A 23749-nucleotide genomic window follows, 5' to 3' on the forward strand; every position below is an offset into this window, starting at 1 on the left:
ACATGTACAAAAGTAATAAGTAAGTAGGTAAGTAAAAATTATTTATAAAACACATTTTAGGATGACAAGCGTACACCAGTGCTTTACAAAGATTAAAATACAAGTATAAAAGATCCTAGTTAAAAAAAGAACGACAGGATAAAGTCATATAAAGAAATATAAAGTATAGCAATAAAATAAACAAAACTGGCTGTACTAGTGCTACAGCATCTCATCCAGGACTGAAAGCCTGTCTATAAAGATATGTCTCAAGAGCAGATTTAAAAACAGAGACTGATGTAGCTCGTGTAATATAAAGAGGCAGATTATTCCATAATCTTGGGGCAACTAAAAAGCACGATCACCCTTCAGTTTTAGTCAAGACCGTGGAATGTCTACATCTCTAAATGAAGCTGTGTCTTAGATCTCCTGAAGCCTCATGAAGCCATACGAGGTTTTTAGATCTGATAAATAAGATGGGGTCAGACCATGCAAAGACTCAAAAACATGATGTAAAACTTGAAACTGAACTCTGTGGTGAATAGGCAGTCAGTGAAGAGAGCCTTGAATTGGAGTGATGTCATCCCTTTTCTTAGAACCAGTAAGAAATCGGGCTGCAGCTTTTGGAACGAGCTGTAAACGTGATAACGGATACTGATTAATACCTAGATAAACTGAATTACAAGATTAAATCGAAGCCTGGATAATTTTCTCTAAGTCATCCTGCAGAATAAAATACAGTATTTAATTCTAGTGATGTAAAAAAAAGCTTACAAATTTTAGTAATTGTATAGAGACTTACGATCTGGTCTGAAAAACATTGTTATAAATATAGTAATACTATACTAGTGCGTTGTACAAAGCAGCTTCCTGGCTGCCTAAACACCCGCTGTGTTTAATTGTGTTATCACTATTTACCGAGTACTCTGTATTTGGGAATTCCCCAAAACAAGATGTCACAATCCATTCATGCCTGAGTGTCATTGGCCCTGATTGTGATTGTGGCCTTTTCCTGTCCTTCCAAAGGAGAAGAAGGGGGAGACACTGGCTGGGGGTGGGGGTGCGGACGACTGTGTCCCCCAGTGAAAAGCGGTCATTACAGCAGACGGAGCATCATTCGCCACTCTTCAATCTTGGGGTGCCTCATTCGTCATGAGGGGGAGTCACATAATCAATTCAAGCAACATAATTAGCAGAGCGGGGAGTTTAGGGTTGAGCACTGAGACATGTGGGCGAAAGGTTGCCGGTTCAAGTCCCTAGAGGAGACTGCTAATCTACCCCTTAAACGTTAAGCAATTCACTTAGGAGACCCAGACAATTTAAGTGAAAACATCTGAAATATGTCCACAAGGACACAATAAAAAAAAATTGTAACTCGCATGGATAAGAACTGCAAAACAACTAAAAAATAAAATAACCTGCTGACACCAAAAACAAAAGCTGAACAAAAGAACCACAATGACACCAAAATATATTGAGGGATGCTGGGCTTTCGTTTACCTCATTTCCCATCATTTTCTCCATGTTATTCTTCAGTAATATGCTCTATACAGTTTTTCTTTGTTTTGATTGATTGGTTTCTGCTCCCTCAGCTCATCTCTGTCTAGGAGTTCACAACCTCGGTGTGGATAGGCTTACTCAAACTAAAAAAACACTTTGTCTTGCTCTGGACAGCTAGTGTATCATATTGATGGATCCATTGTGCTCTTTCTTTGGATGACCAGTGAACTTTAGTTGACCATCCTCGCAGGTGACGTACAATTGCCCAGCACAGGGGCAGTAGACTTGGTTACCGGCGTGTTGTTTCCATGCCCAGTGTAAAATATCCTAAAATGCAACCTTTATGGGCTAACTCCAATTACCAGTTGGATTAACAAAATTTAAGAGAGCCTGACATGCTGTTCATCTGTTAATGCTGTTCGTGTATCTGTAGTAAATAGACTCCCATTCTTTAACATGTTTCTCTTCCTGCGTATTTCATTGGGTCGCCTATAAAGCACTGGCTATAGTAAAAGAGCTTGTAGTTCACAACATCGCATGTGAGTCAAAAACATCACGGTCCTGGATTTGGAATACAGTGAAGGTGGCGTGAAGCCTCTCATTTCCGCTCACAGTCCCAAGACATGCAGTTAAGCTGACTGCCTGTAGAGTGTGAGTAGGTGTATTTGCCCTGTATTTGCCCTGTGATAGGCTGGCACCCCACCCAGGGTGTACCCCCCGCCTAGTATCCGATGCTGCCTGGGATTGGCTCCAGGCCGCCCTGCCACTGCATCCAGGGTAAGCAGTTGGATGCATTGGTATGCAGGGAAAAAAACAATACTCACCCTGTAAAATTCCTTAACAAATATGGCCAAATTATCAAATGCATGCAAAAATATTTTATTTTCAAGAAATCTAAAATAATCACTCCGTATGGTCTAATAGATATGAGGATCAGATTCACAGATTTCCTCTTTAAAAAGACATGCATTTGTATCTAAAAGAAATGAATAAATCACTCATTTCATTTGATTTTCTGGACTGAAGGAGGAACATAGGAAACATGTAGTAAGTCTGGTGCAAATCATTTGGTTTTGTGTCATTATGTAGATATTAATGTTAATTTTGCTTATTTATCAAGACGGGTAATTGGCACAGGTTCATATCTTGTGTGGCTACTGGTGTAAGAATTCATGTAGTACATCTGTGAATTGAGGTCTACAGGTTACCGAAGCAATTTAGTGTATTGATGCGTAACATTTGAGGGGACACAGATAATATAGTATTATTGTATTACTTATTGAATTACTTATGATAATTAACCACAAACTAAGTGTGAGTTACAAACTGTTATCATGTTTATTACTATATCTGTTAATTCTGTAAACCTCTGTGAGCTACTGAAGGAACCACTGAATGTACGTTAATCAAACAGGCTAACTGCTTTACATAAATGTGCTGTCAGTTATAATCAAGACAAACAAATGGGAAAACATATACATACATTTATCAATAGCAACTTAATTGTTCAAGACAAGGACCCTCGGCATTTCATTTTTCATAGACGCAATTTGTATTGGATTTATGTCAAAATAGAATAACATCTGTTTCAGTTTTTTATGTACAACCCGATTTTGCAAGCTCAGGTATGTTTCTTCAAAACAGGTTCATAGAATTGGAATCCTGATATCTGTTTGAAATGTTGCATTGGCGTTGACACAATTCACAACAAATTATGTTGCTGTAAGGGTCAAGTATTTCCAGAGCTGAGAGAGTCTCCTGGCTCTTATGAGGCCTGGCCAGATATTAATCAAATTAATCAAACTTTATGTGTCACAATAAGGTTTCCCTCTGATTTTGCAGGCTTTTGGCTTCTCTTTACAATATTACATTGAATGACAAGGCCAGTAAAAAAAAATAAAAAATAGGAAATTGTAAAGATGACTGAAATTGCTAATTCTTTTTTAATTAATTGTTTCCAATGTCACGCTAGTCATGCTTTTTAAAAGATTTTTACATTCTTTAGCCAGTTGATCCATTTTTTGAATAGTAAGTCAGTTTTGCAATAGCTGTGGAAGCAACTGATACAATCCAGAAATTTTGACTCTTCTTTCTGAAAGGTTTATGTTGATCTGAAGGAAAAGCACAGACAATGCAGATGGCTTAGCATGTGAACAGAAAAATCCACGTTTGCGAAAAAGGAGAATGAGCCATGAGTAAACATTTCACAATACGGTCAGTGATACGCTAACACACATTTCTAACATGTGTGTCAATATGACCGCAAACCGCCTCCCCTTTCAACTGCAAGGCGTCACTGGGACGATACTGATGACGATGCGGGACACTTTCATGGGTGCGACACAGAGACTCGCCGTTGAGATGCTGAGTCAGCTCAGTGGTCGCATTTCTGTGACCACCACCCCTTGGGAAGAACAAAGATTCTGAGTGTAACAATGGTGCCCAGGGAAACAGCTACAGACTACCCTGAAAGAAAACCCACCATGTTTGATCCGAGACATTTTTTCTGATTTAGTCTGTCCCATGCACTTTTATTGCATTCCCACCTGCATTTAATTCATTTGTTTTTGCATGAACTCCCGAAAAGGCCCTGACTTTACTCCTCACAACTAACCAGAACTACTTTAATATAAAAAATATGGCAAAATCGAAACTGTATGGAATTATTAATTTTAAAAAGGAGTTGTTATAATTATATTCACGTTTTTTGATGAAAAGAAAAAAAAATGTAATCAGTGAAGAAATATGATTTTCAATACATAATTCACTATCAAGAACGATCATAGCAAGTGTCTTTTTATTCTTCCTGGACTGGTTGCCATTAGTAAATGTTTCTGTGTGTGTGTGTGTGTGTGTCCATCAGGAGGATTCCTTAGCAATTCACCCATAGAACAGTCAGAATGCACACAGTCACTCTAACTGTGCCCTTTGTCTGGCCCCCGGAAGAGCTGATTGACGTCTCAAAGTCTCTGCCGTCGAATGTCCTTTTACTCAGTCAGTGCGAGCATCAGGGAGCAGGTAGGACACACATCAAGGGGTCTTCCTTCCCCCCCCCACTCAAGGGAGCCCTCTGCACCATTAGCCAGGGGAAAATATTGACACTATTCCACCGTATATGACTTGAAAGCAGAAACGGACGGGTTTCTGCCTGACCTTTCAGCCGGCAGTCAATCTCTTACTTTGAGCTGGAGATTACTGAAGGTGCAGATTGTGCGGCTGGGTTACTGCAGACAGGAAGTGAAGAGCAGACCGAAACTGGAAAAGCGAGACTCCCGTGTTATGCAGAAGCTGCCAGGTGTTAACGGTTATCAAGCTTACTGTTGTAATTGCTTCCAGCATATTGGCCACCAGCTATGCGGAGAAGAGTCAGAGGCATTCGACAGCATGATCAGAACCCAGCACTGTAAATATCAGTTATATTAAGGATTTAATGCACGGACGTGCACGTTCTTTCCCATGCTGATTGCATTTTTTTTTACTTTCTGCATTCCTTGCTTTTTAAATAGAGAAAAGTGTCATACACAGTATTTCTGTGCTTTTTCTTTGAGTGAAAATTAAGATTTTGCTTAATTTATTTGAAAGCTGGTATTGAGTGAATATGCATAATGCATAATTAACATGGCTATAATGGGTTGTACCTTTTTATAAATAATTTTAATGCATTATAAAGGTATCTATAATGCATTATGATGACTGCTTTAAGTAAAGTGTTACCAGAAGATCTTCACCCTCAAAAATTAAAAAAAAATAATTTTCATTTGGTCAGGCAGAATCTTCACTGTGTATTTTTATTTCTTTATTTTATACACCTTTGTATCTACAGATAAAGCAAATCAATTGACAAAAAGGACGGCAGCAATGTCAAAATAGTTCCCCAAATGGAATTTGTCAGTGCAATAGAAATACAGGTATACAAGTTAGAAACAAAGGCATATACAAATAAAAGCCTGTCCTGAGGCAGACTCTCAGGAAGTATGACAAAACCTGAAGAATTTATTGAAAAGATGAGAAGGATATGTTTTTATACATATCAATATATTAAAGAAGAGAAACAAAACAGCTAAAAGTAGCTAACATTAGCCAAAATAATGGAACAGTGCAATTCCATTGTACACAGCATACATCGAACCAGCCCAGGACTGGCTGGTTGACATAAACGAGAGGACAGAAAGGATTCAGGAAACAGCTTCCTTTTCCATCACCCGTTGAGTCTCTGTGGTCTCTGGGCTCTAGTCCTCCCTGGGCTAATGAGCTGGTGGCTGATTGGTTGGCTGGTGGAGCTTTGCGCTCTGACTGCCGCGCCAGTCAGACAGGGCAGGATTGCCTAGGAGCCGCAAGTCCTTCCTGCTGATCTGTGAGCAGTGGCCAAGGTGTGTGTCTCAGTGTGTGTGTGTGTGTGAGTCTTTTTGTAATTATTATATTGTGGAGACCAGCCCCAAAGTTATAAAAACCTGGAAGTATTTACCTTGTGATGACATTTTTTTAATGCTCACAAGGATAACTAAAATTTTACAAAAATAAGTGCATGCAATCAAAAAAACCACAATAGCCAACAGTCTTTTAATTTGGTTACTTATGGTTAAGGTTAGGGCTGGGTAGGGGTTAAGGTCGTCATGTTGGGATTAGAGTCTCCCTCCTAGGAATGAATGGAGTCCCCACAAAAATATAATTACAAACGTGTGTGTGTGTGACTGCGTGCATTAATGAAAATCCCTCATCACAAGCAGCAATTTGATTCTGGAGAACTCCCAACAGAGTTCTGAAGACATAGGGTGCATAGAAAGGAAATTTAGTTATTTGCTGGTGAGCTAAACCACCCGTGTAGTCTTTTGATGGACTGGAATTCTTGTTAGGAAATGTTCAGCTACATCCTATTCTTCCAAGGAGATGGCGTAGATTATGGTGACCCTAACTGGTTAGGCACGTACTGAAAATGAATAGATGGATGAATCTATTTGTGTCTAGATGCATGAATTGCTTTTTAGAAAATAAACCAAAGCTCAGTGGTTGTGTGCCTGTTTGTGGTAGAATGGGGATGTATATTTCCCTGTGTGTGCAGTATGGCCATGTTCTGTATGCAGGTGTATGGGGGTCTTACTCCAGCTCAATGACCAGCTTGCCTTCATCGTCGCTGCTGCTGGAGTCGGGCCCTTCCTCGCGGACACTCGCTGCCGCCTTGCCAGGAGGCTCCTCTGTCCTGCCCAGGCCTTTCGCTCTGCCACAGGGAGGCGTGAGGCAGAATGCTGGGCTGGTTTGTGAGCGGATCAGCGGGGACCGTCTGGGTCCCGGCTGGCTGGGTGCTGAGTCGGCGAGTTTGGGCTGCGCAGGGGTCTGACCCGGACCCTGCAGGCATCTCTGGCTCAGATCCCCAGGCTTGTCTTGTGCTGATGTTCTCAGCTCCTCCAGTTGAAGCCCCTCCTCTGGAGATTGGAGGCTCCTCTTGTTAAGGGAGTGTGAGGTGCTGGTTCTGTGCCCAGTGCTGCCCGCTTGGATCTCCTGCTCACCCAACAGCTGGGCAGGACTCACTGGATGGAGGCTCCGCATCGAGCTACAGGAAGAGGGACGAGAAACTTCGGCTGGAGGATCGGTTGGGGTCTGCAGGACCCGCTTCAGTTTCACCGGCTTGTTCAGTTTCTTGTAATTGTGGGCCTCTGCTTGGTCAGCGGACTGGGTCGTGCCATTTTTTACTGAGGTTGGAAATAAACCGAGTCTGCACATGGGAGTTAACTGTGATCCAGTCTCACCCTTCGCTGGAACCAGAAAGTTCGCTCGTGGGCAGCTCTCAGCGATGTGTGACAGCGCGGTCCCACTCTGACGCTTACGAAATCCACACGTCTCTGTCTTTTCAGGAGTTTGAAGGGTGTTCACCTCCTTGGCCTTATTCTGCATGCTGGGCTGATGCTGGCCAATCAGGACTGTGGTATCCAGCGTGGGTGTCTGACGGGCGGTGACCCCAGGCTGATGCTGGCCAATCAGGACTGCCGTATCCGGGGTGGGTGTCTGACGGGCGGTGACCCCAGGCTGAAGCTGGCCTATCAGGACTGCGGTATGCGGGGTGGGTGTCTGACGGGCGGTGACCCCAGGCTGAAGCTGGCCTATCAGGACTGCCGTATCCGGGGTGGGTGTCTGACGGGCGGTGACCCCAGGCTGATGCTGGCCAATCAGGACTGCCGTATCCGGGGTGGGTGTCTGACGGGCGGTGACCCCAGGCTGATGCTGGCCAATCAGGACTGCCGTATCCGGGGTGGGTGTCTGACGGGCGGTGACCCCAGGCTGAAGGGAGAGGCTTCCGCACCAGCTGGTTTCATTAGCACCTGTGTCTCTCTCAACACCCAGCCCTTCCTGTAAGCCAGATAAACATAGCATGTGATTTGGAGGCCAGGAATGTCTCAATATTAACTGGCAGACAGTCAAATTAGTCACTTGAGGAACAATAAATCTGGGGTATTTTTATATAAAAAATAGTGCAGAAATATTGCTTTTAGAAAACAGTGAACATGTGAATTTAGAAACCATGAATTTATACATTTGATCAATCTAAGTTTAAAGAAATATTAAACAAAATGGTATAATAAAATTGCTTCTATAATAATTTGTATAAGCATCTATATGCATTGTTTCTATATTAGGACCTGAATGGGTCCATCTTTTAATGGTTAAAAGACTACAGAGAGACCACAGTATGTCCACCATTTTTATCACAATAGCTATATGACAAATAATCAGCTAAATGATCATTTTGGCTTTACTTGTTTTAGTCTGCAATGTTTCCATGTCGGTCTATTTTTACAATAAACGTCATTTTTGTAGTGCTTTTATTATTTGTTATATTTAAGTAACGATTTAAATTTCAGGCCTTAGAACAAATTCATATATCTTAATGTTCATTACATGTGAAACAAAATATATTTTTATTGTACTTGAAATTTTGAGACAGAAACGTCCTTAAAACGAACTAATCGGGTTTGTTTCGATATTTTTGGTTCATGACACTTTCTGTTATGTATAAATGTGCACGCTGAGCTGGTAACTACAGAAAATAACTGTGCAAATGGTGTCTAGGTCTAAAAATGTGACTTTCTCAGTTCAATTATTCCTGTGGGGACTTGCTGAGATTTGACAGATGTATATGGATGAACTGTACAAGCGCATGTGAGAATGCACACGAGTCCATGTGTGTGACTGGCAGAGACGCTTTCTGGGCAAGCATCCAGCGGCCTAACGTCTCCCAAGTCCACGTAAAACATGCCCGGAATTCAAGGGAAATTAAATTAAATTACCACACTTCATGTTTAAATTTTGTGAAACTTTTTTGTGCCAACATTTTCTCAGTATTCTAAAAGGTTTTTCTATGCCTTATGAGACCGTAGTATACGTTTTGACCTTATTTGTGTAACATTTTAAGATACCGATAAATTAGGTTTTACGAGCACACTGGCATCGTTAGGGTTCTCTCGCCATCGCGGGGCAGGGTGACTGACGCTCCTCACTCTGCATTAAGGGTCTTACTGTCGAGGCTCCTTGCTTCAGCTCTGGTGTGGGTGAGGCGTCTAGGTTGCCCCCATCTTGCAGTCCCCTCCCTCCGCCTTTCGTCTCGCTCTCCTCTCCTCCCTCCAGCTGCCTCTGCTGCTCCCTCGCCTCCCCGCTACCCCGGGCCGCGTGCTTCGCCCGCGGGTCCACAGCGCTGAGGTGTCCTCCATGCGCGTGACCTCGAGAGACAAACACATTTCCCCAAACCTGGAATTCACTACAGCCTACTTCATAGCCCACAATGGCTCACCACAATTTTCTTTGCCTAAGATCAATCCAACAGATAATTTAAGAAATATAAATTGCTCAAAGTAAGGAAAACTCAACTTCCTATGTGAAATTGGCTAAAAAAAAATCAGATAATATTCTGGATAATATTTCCGCTGTTGTCCAAGTCTATTATGGGTTTACTCTCAGTCATATATTCATAATAATAACAAAGTTTTAATGGCTCTGTGGCATTTGCACAGCGGTAATCAGAAACACAGGCTAACATACGATCCAATACATTATGTAACTGCCACAGAGGAAAACAGTGATGATGAAAAGCAATTGCTCTGATGGATGAAGTGTATTTGATTTGGCTGAAGCAGTGCTTGGTCCTCTGTGCTTCTCTTCACTTGAAGGCGCCTGCATTTACATTTCAGATCACATGTCCGGCGTCTGGCCTGGGGGCAGCCCTTATATCCCCGCACCCTTCCCCAAAACTCTGCTCTCTGCTGTCTATTGAATCCCTTTGAGATCTTCCTCCTGTGGCTTCCGCTTTGGCCATCCGGAGAACACCAGATCAATCAAGCTGGCTTTCAGTCAGGCTGTCGCTGGGCACAGGCGCTGTCCACAACTATGGGGATTAAGATGTACAGCCAGCATGCTGCTGACAGCTGAGAATCACTCAGTGTCATAGACTGTAGTGTTGCTCCGTCAGACGTCTTATTTTGATGGCATTCCCCAGACATTTATGGATTAAAAATCCATTTTTGTTTTCTCTAGTCACTCCCCCCAAGAATTCCTTCACCTCAGATCCTGCTTTGGATATTTGATCCTTTCCTGATTAGTTGCTGTGACTAATTCTCCTGACCTTTGATCTCTTTAGAGACAAAAATCTTAGAATTGCCACGGAGTCATATTGACACCCTGTAATCGGATCAAATGCTACACTTAAAAAAAAAGCTGCCTTTTTGTTTTGTTTAACCCCACAAATTCATCAATGCCTTGCTACTTCCTGGAGTGTAAAAGTAGGGGAAAGCATGGTATTTGTGGGGGTGTGGGGGTGGGGGTGTGGGGGGGGGGGTAGTAGAATAAATCTGATGTTAATAAAATATATTTCTGTGGTGGGCAGAAGAAACCTTATCCTACTTGTCTGTTTATACCACTTTCCAGAAATAAATAAAAACATTCCACTAACGCTCAAGGAGATAAACTGTAAAGCAGAAGAATCTGAGAAATTCTTTTGGCAAGAAAAAATATTTACTGACTGGTCTGTAACATGATGAACGTCCTTTTGTCGTTAGGATGTGGAAAAGATACTGTCAAAATTTGAATGCATTAGTATGTTTAGTTTTACATTTATCACACAGTTTCATTAAATATATAATTATTTTGACTTTATTCTTTTTGCCATTTTCTTGAATGTAAAACAAACTTCAACATTAACGTAACGTAGAAAATGGAAGTTTTTTTTATTGATTTACTCTGCTGCCACCTTGTGGTGATTCAAGAGAAGGACGCCACTTGAACACTCGCGTGTGGATTACGTAGGAATCTTTAAATGTTTTGAATCTGCCATTTGCATTTTGAAACTGCTGTAACATATAGAAAACAGGAGCAACAATAAGAGTGGAAAACTAGATAGTCATGGTGTTTTTCCAAGTTTCAGTGGACACCTTGTTGTATAAATAAGTTAGAAGACGTTAGACAAAATAACACATAAGCAAACTGCATACCCATATAATACCATTGCAGTAATGTGGCTAATTATTAGAATAACTAATTCTGTTATGTTTATTGTTCTGAGTCTATTGCATTATAGTTCCAACAGCCGTGCCTGTCACTCTAGTTAAGATTGGCAGCTGAGTGAATGCAATGTGTAATCGCTTGCCTTTTCAGGATTCGATGTTAAGTACAGGTTACCTAAGTTGTTCTTCCTGAGGAATAAAATTAAATTGCAGTGATGTCAAGTCAGTGCAGATCCTACCTGCTGCGTAAGCCTTTTATTGTATGTTTTTATAATTGTCTTTCAACAGGAATTTGTCCTAGTCATAATAACGCATACCTGCTGCAGCTGGATCATGGCTGGTGATGCACATGTCCACATGTCCGTAGACAATTTTATCGGCAGGCTGGTTTTCTAGCGTAGGGGAAGCGTCGGAGGTGCAGCAGGCCCCCACTGCTGCTGCTGCTTCTTCCCGTTCGGCCCCCAGGCTGTGGTGTGCCGTGTCTTGCAATGCAGAGCGGTCCTGAGAGATACTGCTGGAGATCGTCACCATGCTTTCTGTGCAAAGGCTATTACCTACAGAATGGGATAGCTTTGAGTCTGAAGGCTCAGGGTTTGTCTGACAGTGTGCATCTGAAGTCACGAGAGCAATTGCCATTGGCTGGGGCTTGTCTGCCCACGATGGCCCAGTAGTGGTGCCGGCACTGGTTACCGAATTACGATGGAGTTTGTTTTTATCTGTGCAGGTATGTGAGAGAGAAACTGGTGAAGCTTCTCTGTGCTGCCCAGAACCGACTCTGCTGGTGTCCTCTGACATGCGTGCTTGTGCCAAATGTCCTGGATGCGTTCGAATGAGAGTAGTTCCTTCATTTTCACAGGCACTATTTAAATTTCCGACATGAAATGGTAATCCTTCAGTGAGTTTATTGTTCTGGGCGACGACATGGACCAACAAACTCCTTGAGACAGTTTCTGTTGTCGCAGGGGGAGACGCTTGCATGTTAGCTGCTGGGGTAAGTTTCTGTTGGACGTGGGATGTTCCTGAGTCCATCAATTGTCGGTGGAATGTTGGCAGGGTTTTGGAAGAAGCCTGAGAAAACATCCCAGTCAAAGTACAGTGTGAAAAAGCATTTTGGCTGTCTTGGTCTTTTTTATCCCTCTGTGCTGCTGAAACACTTAGAGGAGCAAGGACCGATGACCCTGTTTCTGCAACATCATGCTGTGACACCTTTAGGTTCTCATTTGGGCTTAAATTAAGCTGTGGCTTTTCTCCATATTTGGTAACTTTTGGATCAGCGGAATTAGGACCTAACAAAAATATTTCTTTCTCCTTATATTGTAACGACCGGGCATTACAATGATAAGTCTCAGTCGTAACTCGAACCAGAGCTTTACCATCAGAGCTGCTGATGGGTGAGTCTGTGGGGATCTTCAGAGTTTGCTGTCCATCTCTAGGACCTCTTTTCTTGGCCAGATCGAGACCTTCTTGGCTCGTTAGCGGTTCGTCAGGAGACTGGCTCCATGTTGTTTGGTCTAATGGAAGAATTGTACCAGGTGAGGCGTGTGGTGGTGAAAGTGGATGTTGGAGTTCACAGGTAAACATTTTCTGCTCCTGGCACTGGGAGGGAGATGGTTTTTTGGTGTCGATCAACTGTAAAGGTGCGTTGGTAGCATGTAATGTGTTCTGCAGTGCTGAAGCCGTCTCTTTGAACTGGTACTGCTGCTGTACTGGAGATGGACCAGCACTGGATCCTCCAGATGATTCAGTAGCTTCATCGCTTGTAAAAAGCTTTTGTGGGGCTTTTACATGTGCCTGCTGCAGAGCTGTCACACTGAATGATTTGTGACTACGGGGCGAATACGGTCCGACCTTCCAGTCTGCTGGAACAGATACTGGAGCTGGTAGAGATGGAGCATCCTGCCGATAGAGAGGCAGCTGTTCAGCTGTTTCTGCGGTTTCAATCACACCCTCTGACGGCTTGTCTGCAGCACATGTCTCCAAGGAAACACTGGATATCTGCCCTACACCTTCTTGAAATGGACAAATGTGAGGATTCAGTGACTGAGCGTCTCTGCAGCCAACGCATTCTCCGTGTCTCTGCATTGAGGCCTCTTGGTTTGCAGTGCTGGTTTCATCCAGGTTCAAGCTGGAATTGTCTCTGTGAGCGAAGTGATTTGTGCAAGACCGTATAGGTATGACACTGAGGCTTGAATGCACAGAGCTTCTCTGTGAAGGCTCATCAGTATATCTGTGTTGCTTTGTATGAAACACGCTCCCCCAGTCAGAAGAGGTGCAGTGCGATGGTATACTGGGTGCTTCACCACTTGGTGCTATTTCTTTAGTAGTTTTCTCTGCAGTAGAGACAGGAGGTTGTACTTCAGCAGCCATTCTTTCCTGTGGCTTTTGTGTTGCACAAAGCATTTGAATGCCTGTAGACGTACTAGCAGACTTCATATCTTGCAAAATATCCTTTCTATACACAGCTTCCTGTTTAGACTCTCGCTGAGTTTCCGTGACTGACAATTGTTCTCCAGAAACAATTTCGAGAAATATATGTATGTCCCCGGCCTGTTCTCTGTCGTGAACTTTGCCTTCCGCAGCATCAGGTTTCGCACTATTTAATAAAGTCAGTTTTCCCTTATATTGCGTGATCTGAGAGGAGGGACTTAAGTAACTGGCGTTGGAATGAGCAGAGATAGAAGTGACTGCAGTAACATGATCGTTTCCTATGACTGAGGATGTTGAACTTGCTGGAGTGGGAGGTGACTGCCTGTTTACAGCAGTCCCTGAGGGCTTGTCTATATGCGTCTCTATTGAAGCTAAAATTGGTGCAAACGTTTGTCCCTGTCCTGTCATTGGGGTGTTTGAGGAAAAAAGTTTCTCTATTACCTGTTGGTTCTGTGTCAAAGGTAAACTTTGCTCCATACCTGTGAGACAAGAGGCTGATGTCATTAAGTCACTTGACTGCGGCAGTTTTAGCTGGTATTTTGGTAGGAAGCTGGATTTTGTCAGGGTAGATAATCTACAAACATTCTCTTGGGATGGTGAAGACTTGTATCCTTGGAGCTGAATATTTTTCTGATTCAGCTGGTGGTTAATAGGGGAGGTTTTGAAATCCATAATTTTACCCTTTAACGTCACAGTATTTTTCTGTTCTGTGATGTTGGTATACTTCTCAGTAGTGTGGTCACTGATAAATGGGAGCCATTGATTTTGCCTGAGGACACGATCATCTTCCACTTTACTTTCGACACAGGGTGAAGTGGTAACTACATCTGTTTTCTCAGCCGGCACACATATGTTCTCATCTGTCCTCTGTTTCTTCCTTTCTGAGGGAAGATGACTTTCACCTTGGAAGGATGAAGAGGGAGTTTCTGAATTCTCTTCTTCCAAATCAAGCTCTTTCACCCCTCTGTCATTTTTGTTGCTTAAGGTCTGAATATTGCTCTGCTTGGTTATACTCTGCTGTGTTGAGACCGTGGGATTCCTCAGAATTCGCTTTTGGAGAAATGCGTTTGATGCATCAGGATTGCTAGGTCCTTGGTCTAAGGTAACACAGCCACTAGGGGGCAGATGAGGAGGAACTTGAGATGGGTTGCATGCAGAATCTATGTTGCCGGCATCCGATTTGAGATCCGGGGCAGATATCCTTGAGCTTTGAGTTTCTCTAAAAGAGCCTGTGTGCTTACTCTGGATCTCCTGTCCTTTGTCCTGTTCCATGCTATTCCCAGACTTCTTTGCTCTAAAGGCATTTCTATCTGAGCCTTTTTCCATATTGCAAAGCTTCCTGAAGGTGCCATCTCCATACATGTACCATTTGTTGTAGGAAAACTTTGGCAGCTTTTTTCGCCTGTATTTTCCACCACTTGCCTCACCTGTTGGCTCAACAGAACTCCCTTCTCCACTAGGACCACTGGAGAAGTGCTCCTCAGTAGATGGCAAATTAGGGAAGTCAGCTGCTGGTAAGCCATCCACAGCCTTCTGCCTGACCAAAGATCTGTGGTGTGGGGTTGGCTGGTCCATGGACCTCATAAGCAAGTCCCCTGGATACACATGGCCCATTCTGTCTCGCCCACTCTGCTGAGTACTCTCTGCTTGGTAAGAACCATGTGTACTGGCTCTCTCAAAGCCTGAGCTACCTACGTTAAAGGGAAGAGAGCTGCTCCTCACCAGAGGTGCATGCTCCAAGCTCAGGGATCGTTGGGTAGGGACTGAGCTGTACAAAGCCTGCTTCACTTGCTTCTCTGAGTTCTGCCAGTCTGTGTTTGGGATACTGTGCCTACTGCTCTTCATTTCAAAATGGAATGAGTCTTTGTATGTGTACGGCATGGGAAGGTCAATGCTGCCTTGTTTTGATGGCATCGTCTTCCGAGGTCTTACATTCTCTAATTGCTTATTATCTACAAGCGCATCATTTTCTGATATAAGCTTGCAGATACGCTCCTCTAGTTTCCTTTTCTCCAGTAGGGAAACCCTGTTCTTGGCGCCCTTGCCGGTGGTGGCCCCAGAGTTTGTGTTGCTCTGTGGAACTCTGGGTTCTTCTTGCTCTTCGGTGCCGGATTCAGCTAAGGACTCCATGCTGTGGTCGTGCAGAGTGCCGCTGGGACTGGGGCTCCAGTGCTGCTCACTGCTCTCGGAGAAGCCAGAGTCGGTGCTGTCATGGTTTTGAGACTTTCCTCCAGACGAACGAGAGTCCCACTGCTTGGAGAAAAACGTAGCCTCCTGTCTTTGAAGAGAAAGATGACGGGCTGGTACAGGAGGCGCTGGGTGTTCGCCTTGTTCATGTTTTTGCTGTGTCGCATTAGGTACACAGTGCCCGGTACTTTGGACCGCAGAATTATGTGGTTCCTGGTTTCCATTCGCAGGGGCGAGAATGAGCCCCACAGCAGCAGCATTCTGGAGACCCCATCCAGTGTCTTGTCCAGTCTGCCCAGAAGAGACCTGGACCGTGCTGATTGTGGAGCTGGAGTTAGTCCCAGGGACACTGACATCCTTCTCAAGGCTACTGGAGCCCTCAAACTGCCCTTGGGGCGAGGACATGCCCCAGCAGACATCTCTGGAGCTCTGCACGCTCTCTTGGCTGGTGAGGCTGTCCCTCTCTGAGGAGTCGGAGGAGAGTCGAGCGTGCGCCTGCGTGCGCTTGTGCTTGTAGAGGTTGCTCTGCGTCTTGAAGGCCACGCCGCAGGTAGTGCAGGGGTACGGCCGCTCGCCGGTGTGGCAGCGCAGGTGCTTCTCCAGGACGCTGGGCTTCAGGCAGTCGCGCCCGCAGTAGGAGCACATGTGCTTCCCTGCCGACTTGGGCCTGACTGCTAGAGCAGGGACCCCCGGCTTCTGACCAGACTGTTGAAGGTGCACCCCGCCAGCGACGTGGAGCGTCAGAAGGGAGAGGGCTTGTTTGGAGCTCGGCTGGGGGACCGACAGAGGAAAAGCCAGCGTGTCCTGAGCGCCGGGGGGCTTCGGCTGTGCGTACAGCGGCAGCCCCCCCAGCGTGTGGATATACACCGTCGGGAGGGAAGTCTGAACGCCGTGCGCCTCGTCCTCCCTCTGTGCTGACACCACGCTGTAGGGAGCTGTAGCTTCAACAAAGCCTTGCTTGCTCGTCTCCATGGCAACAACACTCCTTTCACATTATTGGCTAGAGATGCTAATTACCTGCAAAGAAAAAAAGCAGTTTTCATTAGGACTTCGCTAAGCCTGTACACTGTTATCATTTCACTTTCTAAAATGGAATGTTTCAAATCAGCTCAGTTATCTGACACACTGTATGTCAGTATTATGGACAATGTTGTACTTCTGACTAACTGGGCAACAGAGTCTTGACTGCAGAATAGCTGTGGAATGTTCGTTCTGTCAAAAGTTACATTCTGAGCCTTCTTTAATGCCTTCATCGCCCCTTAAAAGACATTGTTTACATGTTCCTGTGCCTCTTATCTGAGGATAAATTCGGTGACAGCTGATGCAAACAGAACCAATCAAGCGACGTGACAGAGAGGAATGTGTCTGAAGAAACAGGTGCTGAAACATGGTAGAAATCATGTTGCTCTTCCTCGCCCCCGACTGCACTTAGACGAACCATTCGGCGCAGAGATCATCCAATGGAGATGCTATCGCTCACAGTGCTGCGTGTGGTTAGTATGACTCACCAGAGAAAGGAAGAGAAGCCCAAGAACCTTCAGAGATCAGAAACTGTAATTTGTTTTGTCTACTGGAATGTGCGTGCAGGGTTGCTGCACTACCTACTCACTGAGAGAGCTGGTGCTGGTGCAGGTGAATGATCACCTTTTGTCACTGTGTGCTGAAACTGTTCCATGAATGGTCCCCAGTAACCTAAAAACCCAGGCAAATAAATTAATCAACACATATCAGTAAGCATGACAATTCCAGATAACACATAGCTCATAAAAGCTCATAAGCAGAATTAACATCCCAGTGATAAAATGTACTTGATGGTTACACGGGTTGCAAAAAAAAATAACAAAAATTCTGCACTAGAAAAGACTTCATCAAGTAAATGGCATCTAAGTGGCTTTCATTTCTTTAGTTCTTGTCTGATGCCTTTGGGTTCTCCATTCACTGTTGTCAGCTACTTGTTGATTAACAGTTATGTAAGGCAGCTAAAAATAAGAGTGGCGTGCAGATATTGAATGCTGATAGATTCCCCCCTCCTCCCAAATCACTTCACGTAACTTGTCCCTGGTTATGTGCTGAAAAGATCATTTGTCATAAAGTCCCAACAGAAGTGGTGAGTAATTACATTATTCCTCATTTGCATGCGGGCCAGTCATGATGTTCCTACAGATACTGTCTTATACAAGTGATGCTGTTCACTCACATATGTAAATCCCTGCTGTTCAGATGAAAGAAAAGAAGGAAGTACTCGCAGATTCCATTTCTTAAAGCTCTGTTTTTCACACCTTTCTTCCACTTAAATTCCCATTCTTGGAGAACAGTTGTGATTCTTTATTCTAAATAAAGGCACGTTTCTTTTTCGAAGTAATATCTACAAATTTAACAAACTACTTCTTAATGGACTCTTTCCAGTAATAAAATAAATTACATTTTCTCTAGTTATAGGTCCAATGATAAAACTAAATTACAAGAAATGATTCTGGAGTCATAGGTTGGAATTTTCGGCATAAATCAATCTTTTGTCTCATCTGACACTAACAGCAGATTTCCTGAAAAAGACGTTTATTTCCTATGTGGAACTGAAAACATACTGTGAAATGAACGAAAATGCAACACAAACCGTCCGTACTTGAAGTTGTTTCTCTACAGCTAAAACTTTTAAAACTTAAAAAACGTCAAAGGTTTGCAGATCAGCTACCATCTGAGCAGAGTCATCGTCACCCTTAAGTTTCACTTTTGGGAGGGGCATGTGAGTGGGCAGCTCTGGGCGTCACCCACTTCTGGGCTGCACGCTTTGTAGAGCCCCCCCCCCCACCGTGTTACGCTCACAGTCCATCGGTTTGAACAACGGACTATGCCGGACACAAGTACTTATGAATGAGCACTGTGAGGTGCCGTAGGTGGAGCGGGTCACTCACCGGTGCTGCTGGGTCATGCTGGCTAGTTGAGCCACTCGGTCCTCCTCTGGGTCACATGGCCTTCCGGTGACCGGCCCGGGACCGCTGAGAGCGTGACAGAACCCAGTGACACATTGTGGCAGAGTGTCACAACGTGAACCCCGTCCACTGCTGCTCTCGCCAATGTCACGACTTTGCCTCTCCTTCCCTTTTAGGTTTTGTTGATTTCGTCTTTTCAGGGGAACTGGCAACAGCGAAGAGAAAAACCCTGTCACATCCTCTATGCAAATGATCGAAGAAGAAGATGAAATGGGGAGAGAGAGAGAGAGAGAGAGAGACAGTGAGTGAGTGAGAGAGGGCTGTAGAGAGAGAGAGCGAGAGAGAGAGAGAGAGAGAGAGAGAGAGATGCAGCAGTAACACTTTTTAACAAAGGAGGTCGGTTCCGAAGTTGTTACTGGGGAGTCTGGCAGCAGGAGTGAAGCTGTAAAGAGGAGAGTGAAAGAGTGATGAGCTGGGATGGATAGATGGGGGGACAATGACAGTGAACAGAACTGAAAGTGACAAGAGGATCGGCAGCAGAAAGGGGAAGTGACAGGCGAGGGGGCTTACCTTCCAGCGCGCGGCACATGCAGGCGGCCAGCCGTCGCTCGTCTCGTGAATCAGTCCTCACTTCTCACTCTGGCATGCAAACTGTCTCTCTCATTCTCCCGCTCACTCACTCGCACACAGACACACGCACGCACACACACACACACACACACACACGCACACACACGGGCGCCAGAGCACGCACTCGCAGACACACACCCACACATGAACTCGAGAGGGGTGCAAGCCAGTGCGTGGGTGTAGCGTGCTTCTGGGGGAGGTCTACCTGCCTCTTCATTGCCAAAATGTCAGACCTGTTTGGCGTGGGGAGTAAGCGGGCGAGGTAAAGTAAGGAGGGGGGTGGGGGGGCAAATTTTGTGACCCTGCAAGCCTCTACAGAGAATTCTGTTAGCATCTTGCTGCTGCAAGCGGCCTGAAAGGGCTGCAGATCAGATCGGCGCTGGGGGGGGCGGCGTGGACGATTTCAACTGGCGTACCCCCAGCCCCCCACCAGTGACGGCCTCCCGAAACGTCCATCTGCACTCAGACTGTGGAGGTGTGTGCGTAGGCTGAGGGAGCTGGGAGGTGGCAGGACTGGGGTGGGTGTAGGAACAGCCTCTGTGGCGTAAACTCTGTGCATAAGGGTGGGGGGCAAATCAAGTCACAAAGCGCAAAGTCACAAAGCGCAAAGTCACAAAGCTTTCTCCTCCTTTAATTCGACGGCAGCCTCTGAGCTTTGCAGCCACGTGCTGTTTCAGCGTGTGGGTGTGTCTGGGGCTGTAACATCTCGTTTGAGAGAGACAGACACAAAAAGGATGACAGAAATGCAGAATTCTGCAGAAAAATAGATGCGCAGTGTTTTCATGAAGAAATTGAATCTCCGGTTTTACAATTTGTATAGAGAATTCGGTATACATAATTGTTTTGCTGATTTGTTTCAATTTGTTCCATTTATCACTCATTTGTGTTCTGTATAAAAATAAAATCCATGTGTATTTTCACTGACAACACAGAACCAGAACATTTTTCTTTTAGTTTTAACTCCATGGTTGAGTGTACCGCATCTGCCTTTTTTCAACCTTAAAAAACAGCAATATTTGGGTATTTATCCGAATTATCTTTTTTCTCTCATTCACTCCTCGCTCCAGTCTGTCCTTAAAACAGGAAATCCCAAACAAAGCACTTCTTTTGTTCTCACGTCCCCAAATCTCGCATTTGTCTTTGCTGAGCTGGCCAGTCTTTCCCACAGGTACCTGCTAAAAAGGTGACAAACAGGCATTTCTTAAAAGTAGACCTTCTGAATGGGGGACAGTGGCTCGATGGCAGCACAGTGGCCTCACACCTGCGAGGTCCTGGGCTTGATTTGGCTCCGTGTTCCATGTTCCCTGAGTGCTTGCACAGCTACTCTGGGCTCCTCCTGCAGTCTAGAATCATGTGGTCTAGGTAAACTGGTGTGCCTAAGTTGTTCACTAAGTGTGAGGGTGTGCTCTGTGGTGTGTAAAATCAGTGGACAGCATCCATCCAATTCATGAAACCCCTTCTCCTTTTCAGGGTTCTGGGGGTATGAGTAGGAGTAGCCACACCTACACACCACTCGCTCATACATGCACACCTATGGACAACTTGATAACTCCAATTAACCTCAGCATGATTTTGGACTGTGGGGGGAAACTAGAGAACCTGCTGAAACCCCATGATGACACGGGGAGAACATGAGAACCCACACACATGGAACCTGGGCAGAGAGTCCCAGAGGTGTGAGACCACTGCAGCACCACGCCACCCCTGGGGTGGACAGCAGCAATCACTTAAAGCCACCTTCGTATTTTTGGTACAGTTTCTTCCTTCCATTGTCAGCTGATGTGGCCCCAGTGAAGATGTTTACTTAAACTAATACACACAATACATCTGAGTTTCTTCATTTAAAAGTGAAATAAGCTATTTTGCTCCCTGCTGAAGCTCTCGGCAATTACCTGAACTCCTAATTAATCCTTAGCACTGACACGCTAATGAAAGCCTGTCTGCTGTTTCTCTGCCCCCGCTTGTGAAGTAGAGAATTTCTGTTTGCCACGCCCAGCCATCCCATCTCTGAACTCACAGCAGCCTCAAACCACATCTTCATAAGAAAGGAAGCACAGTAATATAAGACTAAGACTAATCTACCAAGAAGAATGACATTTCCATTTTGTTCCACTTGAAACGTATTAAAATACAGCTGAAATGCCCGTTGCAGACACTGCGTCCTGAACAGCCCAGCTGGTGAGAGCTGTGCTTTTAACACCGATTTGCTCTTAAACAAATGTAATGCCTGTTTCTCACTGCCTCCTGTTGAACACGGAAGCTATTTAGGTTACTGGCTCCCAACCTGCCTAAAAGCTTTCATGGTTGGAACCTCTTATCTCTTGGTATGAACAAATGCACTAAAAGGGACCATGGAAGCACACAGTGGAACAGGGGGCTGCTGATCGTGGTGTGCAAAAACCAGCTCACAAGCACGTGCTTTGATTGATTGATTAATAAACTCAATGTATACCACAAGAGGAAATTTGGGTGTTACAGCAGTCAATACAGAAAAGAAACAAGGTACAGCAATTTACAATAGCTTACAGTTCTTAACACACTAATAATAAATTACCATTAGAATAAAAAGTAACTAAAAGCAGTAGATCATAGTGCATCAGTAAATAAGCTAGAATTTACAGACCGTGCAAAAATGCAAAGCTGTACAAGACAATACATTGAAGTATTCATTGAATTTTGTTATTGCAAATACATTTGTTGTCTTGAAAGCAAAAAAACTCATGAGTTGAAACTATAAGGCAGTTTCATGTGTGTGTTTGAAAAATGTAAGTATATTAGATGTGGTCTTTCACTTAGTTTGATTTGAAACTGTCCAGTTGCTCTACACTTGATGATATACACTCAGCAACTAAAGCCACACAGCGAGTTCCTTATGTACACCCACCTGCTAATGCAAACAGCCTGTCCCTACAAACAGGCAATCATGTGGCAGCAGTTAAAATACACATGGCATGCAGGCAGGGTCAAGAGGCTCACTGGCTGCTTGACTAAGCATTAGAGCGACGTAGATGAACGTAAGTGATTTTTAATGTGGTGGTTCCAGCATCTGAGAAGCTGCCACCCTCCTAGAATTTTCACACACTACAGTTTCTAGACTTTACAGTCAAGAGTGTGATAAACAATAAGCATCCAATCAATCCAGTCATTTCTGTGGCCAAGAATCCCTTGTAATGAGAGGGGTCAGAGAAAAATGATCAGGCTTGTTAAAACTAACTGGAAGCTCACAAGTGTGAAAATAAGTCAAGTGGGGCTTTATTGTCACATGAACCATATTTGGTGCACTGTATACTGTGACGCAAAATAACGTTGCACGGAATGTGGTGCTACATATATACATAATGTGCAGAGATATGGTGCTTTTCCAGGGCTGATGTCAGCGTGGGCCGATGTCAGCGTGGGTACAGGTCGGGTATGGCTTGGATAATTTGCAATGGAAAACCATCTCTTCGCAGTATAGCTCACTTTTTGGTGAAAAAGCAGCGGACGTGGCAGTGGAAAAGCGCCAATAGACAGGACGTAATGTCCTGCCCGTCATGTCCGCCTGACCCTCCTGCCTCCTCCATGACGAGACCCTGATGAGCCACACCTGTTGCTTGTTGCCTTTGTATTTAAGTACCTGTTTGTTTCATTGGCCAAGTATGGTCATTGAAGTCAGTCCCCTTGTTGTCTGTGCCTTTGCCAATACTCGTCTTCCAGTTTGGACCCCTTGCGGTCCTATTTTTGACATTACATTTAGATTACATTTAACATTACATTAATTACATGTACATCAAGATTACATTTAATACATTTTGCACCTATTTTTGAGATACGGAGTAGCAGCTACATCTGCACATGCCGCCATCTTGGTTCACAATAACAACCCTGTACAAAAGTTGTTTGCAGAATGGCTTCTATGAACCAAGGGAGTAGATTTGAGTATGGACGGTATGGGCATGTCCCTACCAATATTGTGGGAGTACTGTGTATGTATGGTAGGGGGTTCGAAACTGATTTGGTCCCTACCAGTGTTGAAACCAAACCTACGCCTTAGCCCTGCACAAACAGCTGGTCTAACTCATGGCAGTTCTGGGGGAAAAATGGGTTCTACCTGGTATATCTTAATCTATACTGGATGTATGACGCAATCTTTAACAAGATGATTCCAGTACCATTATACAGATTATTGTGATGAAACATGTACATAGATACTCTAACTCTCTAGATGTATATCTCTGTGTTGGAATATCCTCCCACATTTCATTCAGTCTCTGCTGTTTATCACTGAAGATAAACGAAGAACAGAATTTGTATGTTTCGGAATAACAGATTATATTATTTCAAGTCAGTTTCAACAAGCTGACAAAAATGCAAGCTATAGCCCTTTGCTGAACCAAACTCAATAATGAATAGATTTGCATGATTCTGCTGAGATTACAATATGCCAATAAAACTGGTCAGTTTTCAAGTTGGAGATTTCAACACTGTGAAAATCTGCAACATCTGCTATTTCTACCAGTGTCCATGATATTTCTGGCCAAAACATATCAAGTATAAAAATATAATCAACAAAAAATAAATATGTGGAAATGTTTGAATTTCAGGAAAATACAATATATTACAATGTGATTT

The 23749-nt window shown here is 44.2% G+C and overlaps 1 protein-coding gene across 6 annotated transcripts; it reads right to left on the reverse strand.

Annotated features, from left to right (window-relative positions):
* Positions 1-5248: 5248 nt before the first annotated feature.
* Positions 5249-19227, reverse strand: znf831 (zinc finger protein 831). Of its 6 annotated transcripts, XM_072715257.1 has the most exons (7): positions 19079-19227; positions 18925-18950; positions 18491-18713; positions 17188-17270; positions 11282-16595; positions 8989-9188; positions 5249-7821 (listed from the first exon to the last, which is right to left on the reverse strand). In XM_072715257.1, the coding sequence occupies exons 5-7, from the start codon at positions 16548-16550 to the stop codon at positions 6574-6576; spliced, it is 6717 nt and encodes a 2238-aa protein (XP_072571358.1). In that variant the 5' UTR covers positions 16551-16595; positions 17188-17270; positions 18491-18713; positions 18925-18950; positions 19079-19227; the 3' UTR covers positions 5249-6573. The 6 variants fall into 6 exon arrangements, with proteins under 6 accessions (XP_072571358.1, XP_072571357.1, XP_072571359.1 ...); XM_072715256.1 differs by lacking the exon at positions 18925-18950; XM_072715258.1 differs by having other exon boundaries at positions 17223-17270; positions 18491-18950.
* Between the last annotated feature and the right edge of the window lie 4522 nt (positions 19228-23749).

The sequence above is a fragment of the Paramormyrops kingsleyae genome, chromosome 8, assembly GCF_048594095.1.
Source record: "Paramormyrops kingsleyae isolate MSU_618 chromosome 8, PKINGS_0.4, whole genome shotgun sequence".
Taxonomy (NCBI): domain Eukaryota; kingdom Metazoa; phylum Chordata; class Actinopteri; order Osteoglossiformes; family Mormyridae; genus Paramormyrops; species Paramormyrops kingsleyae.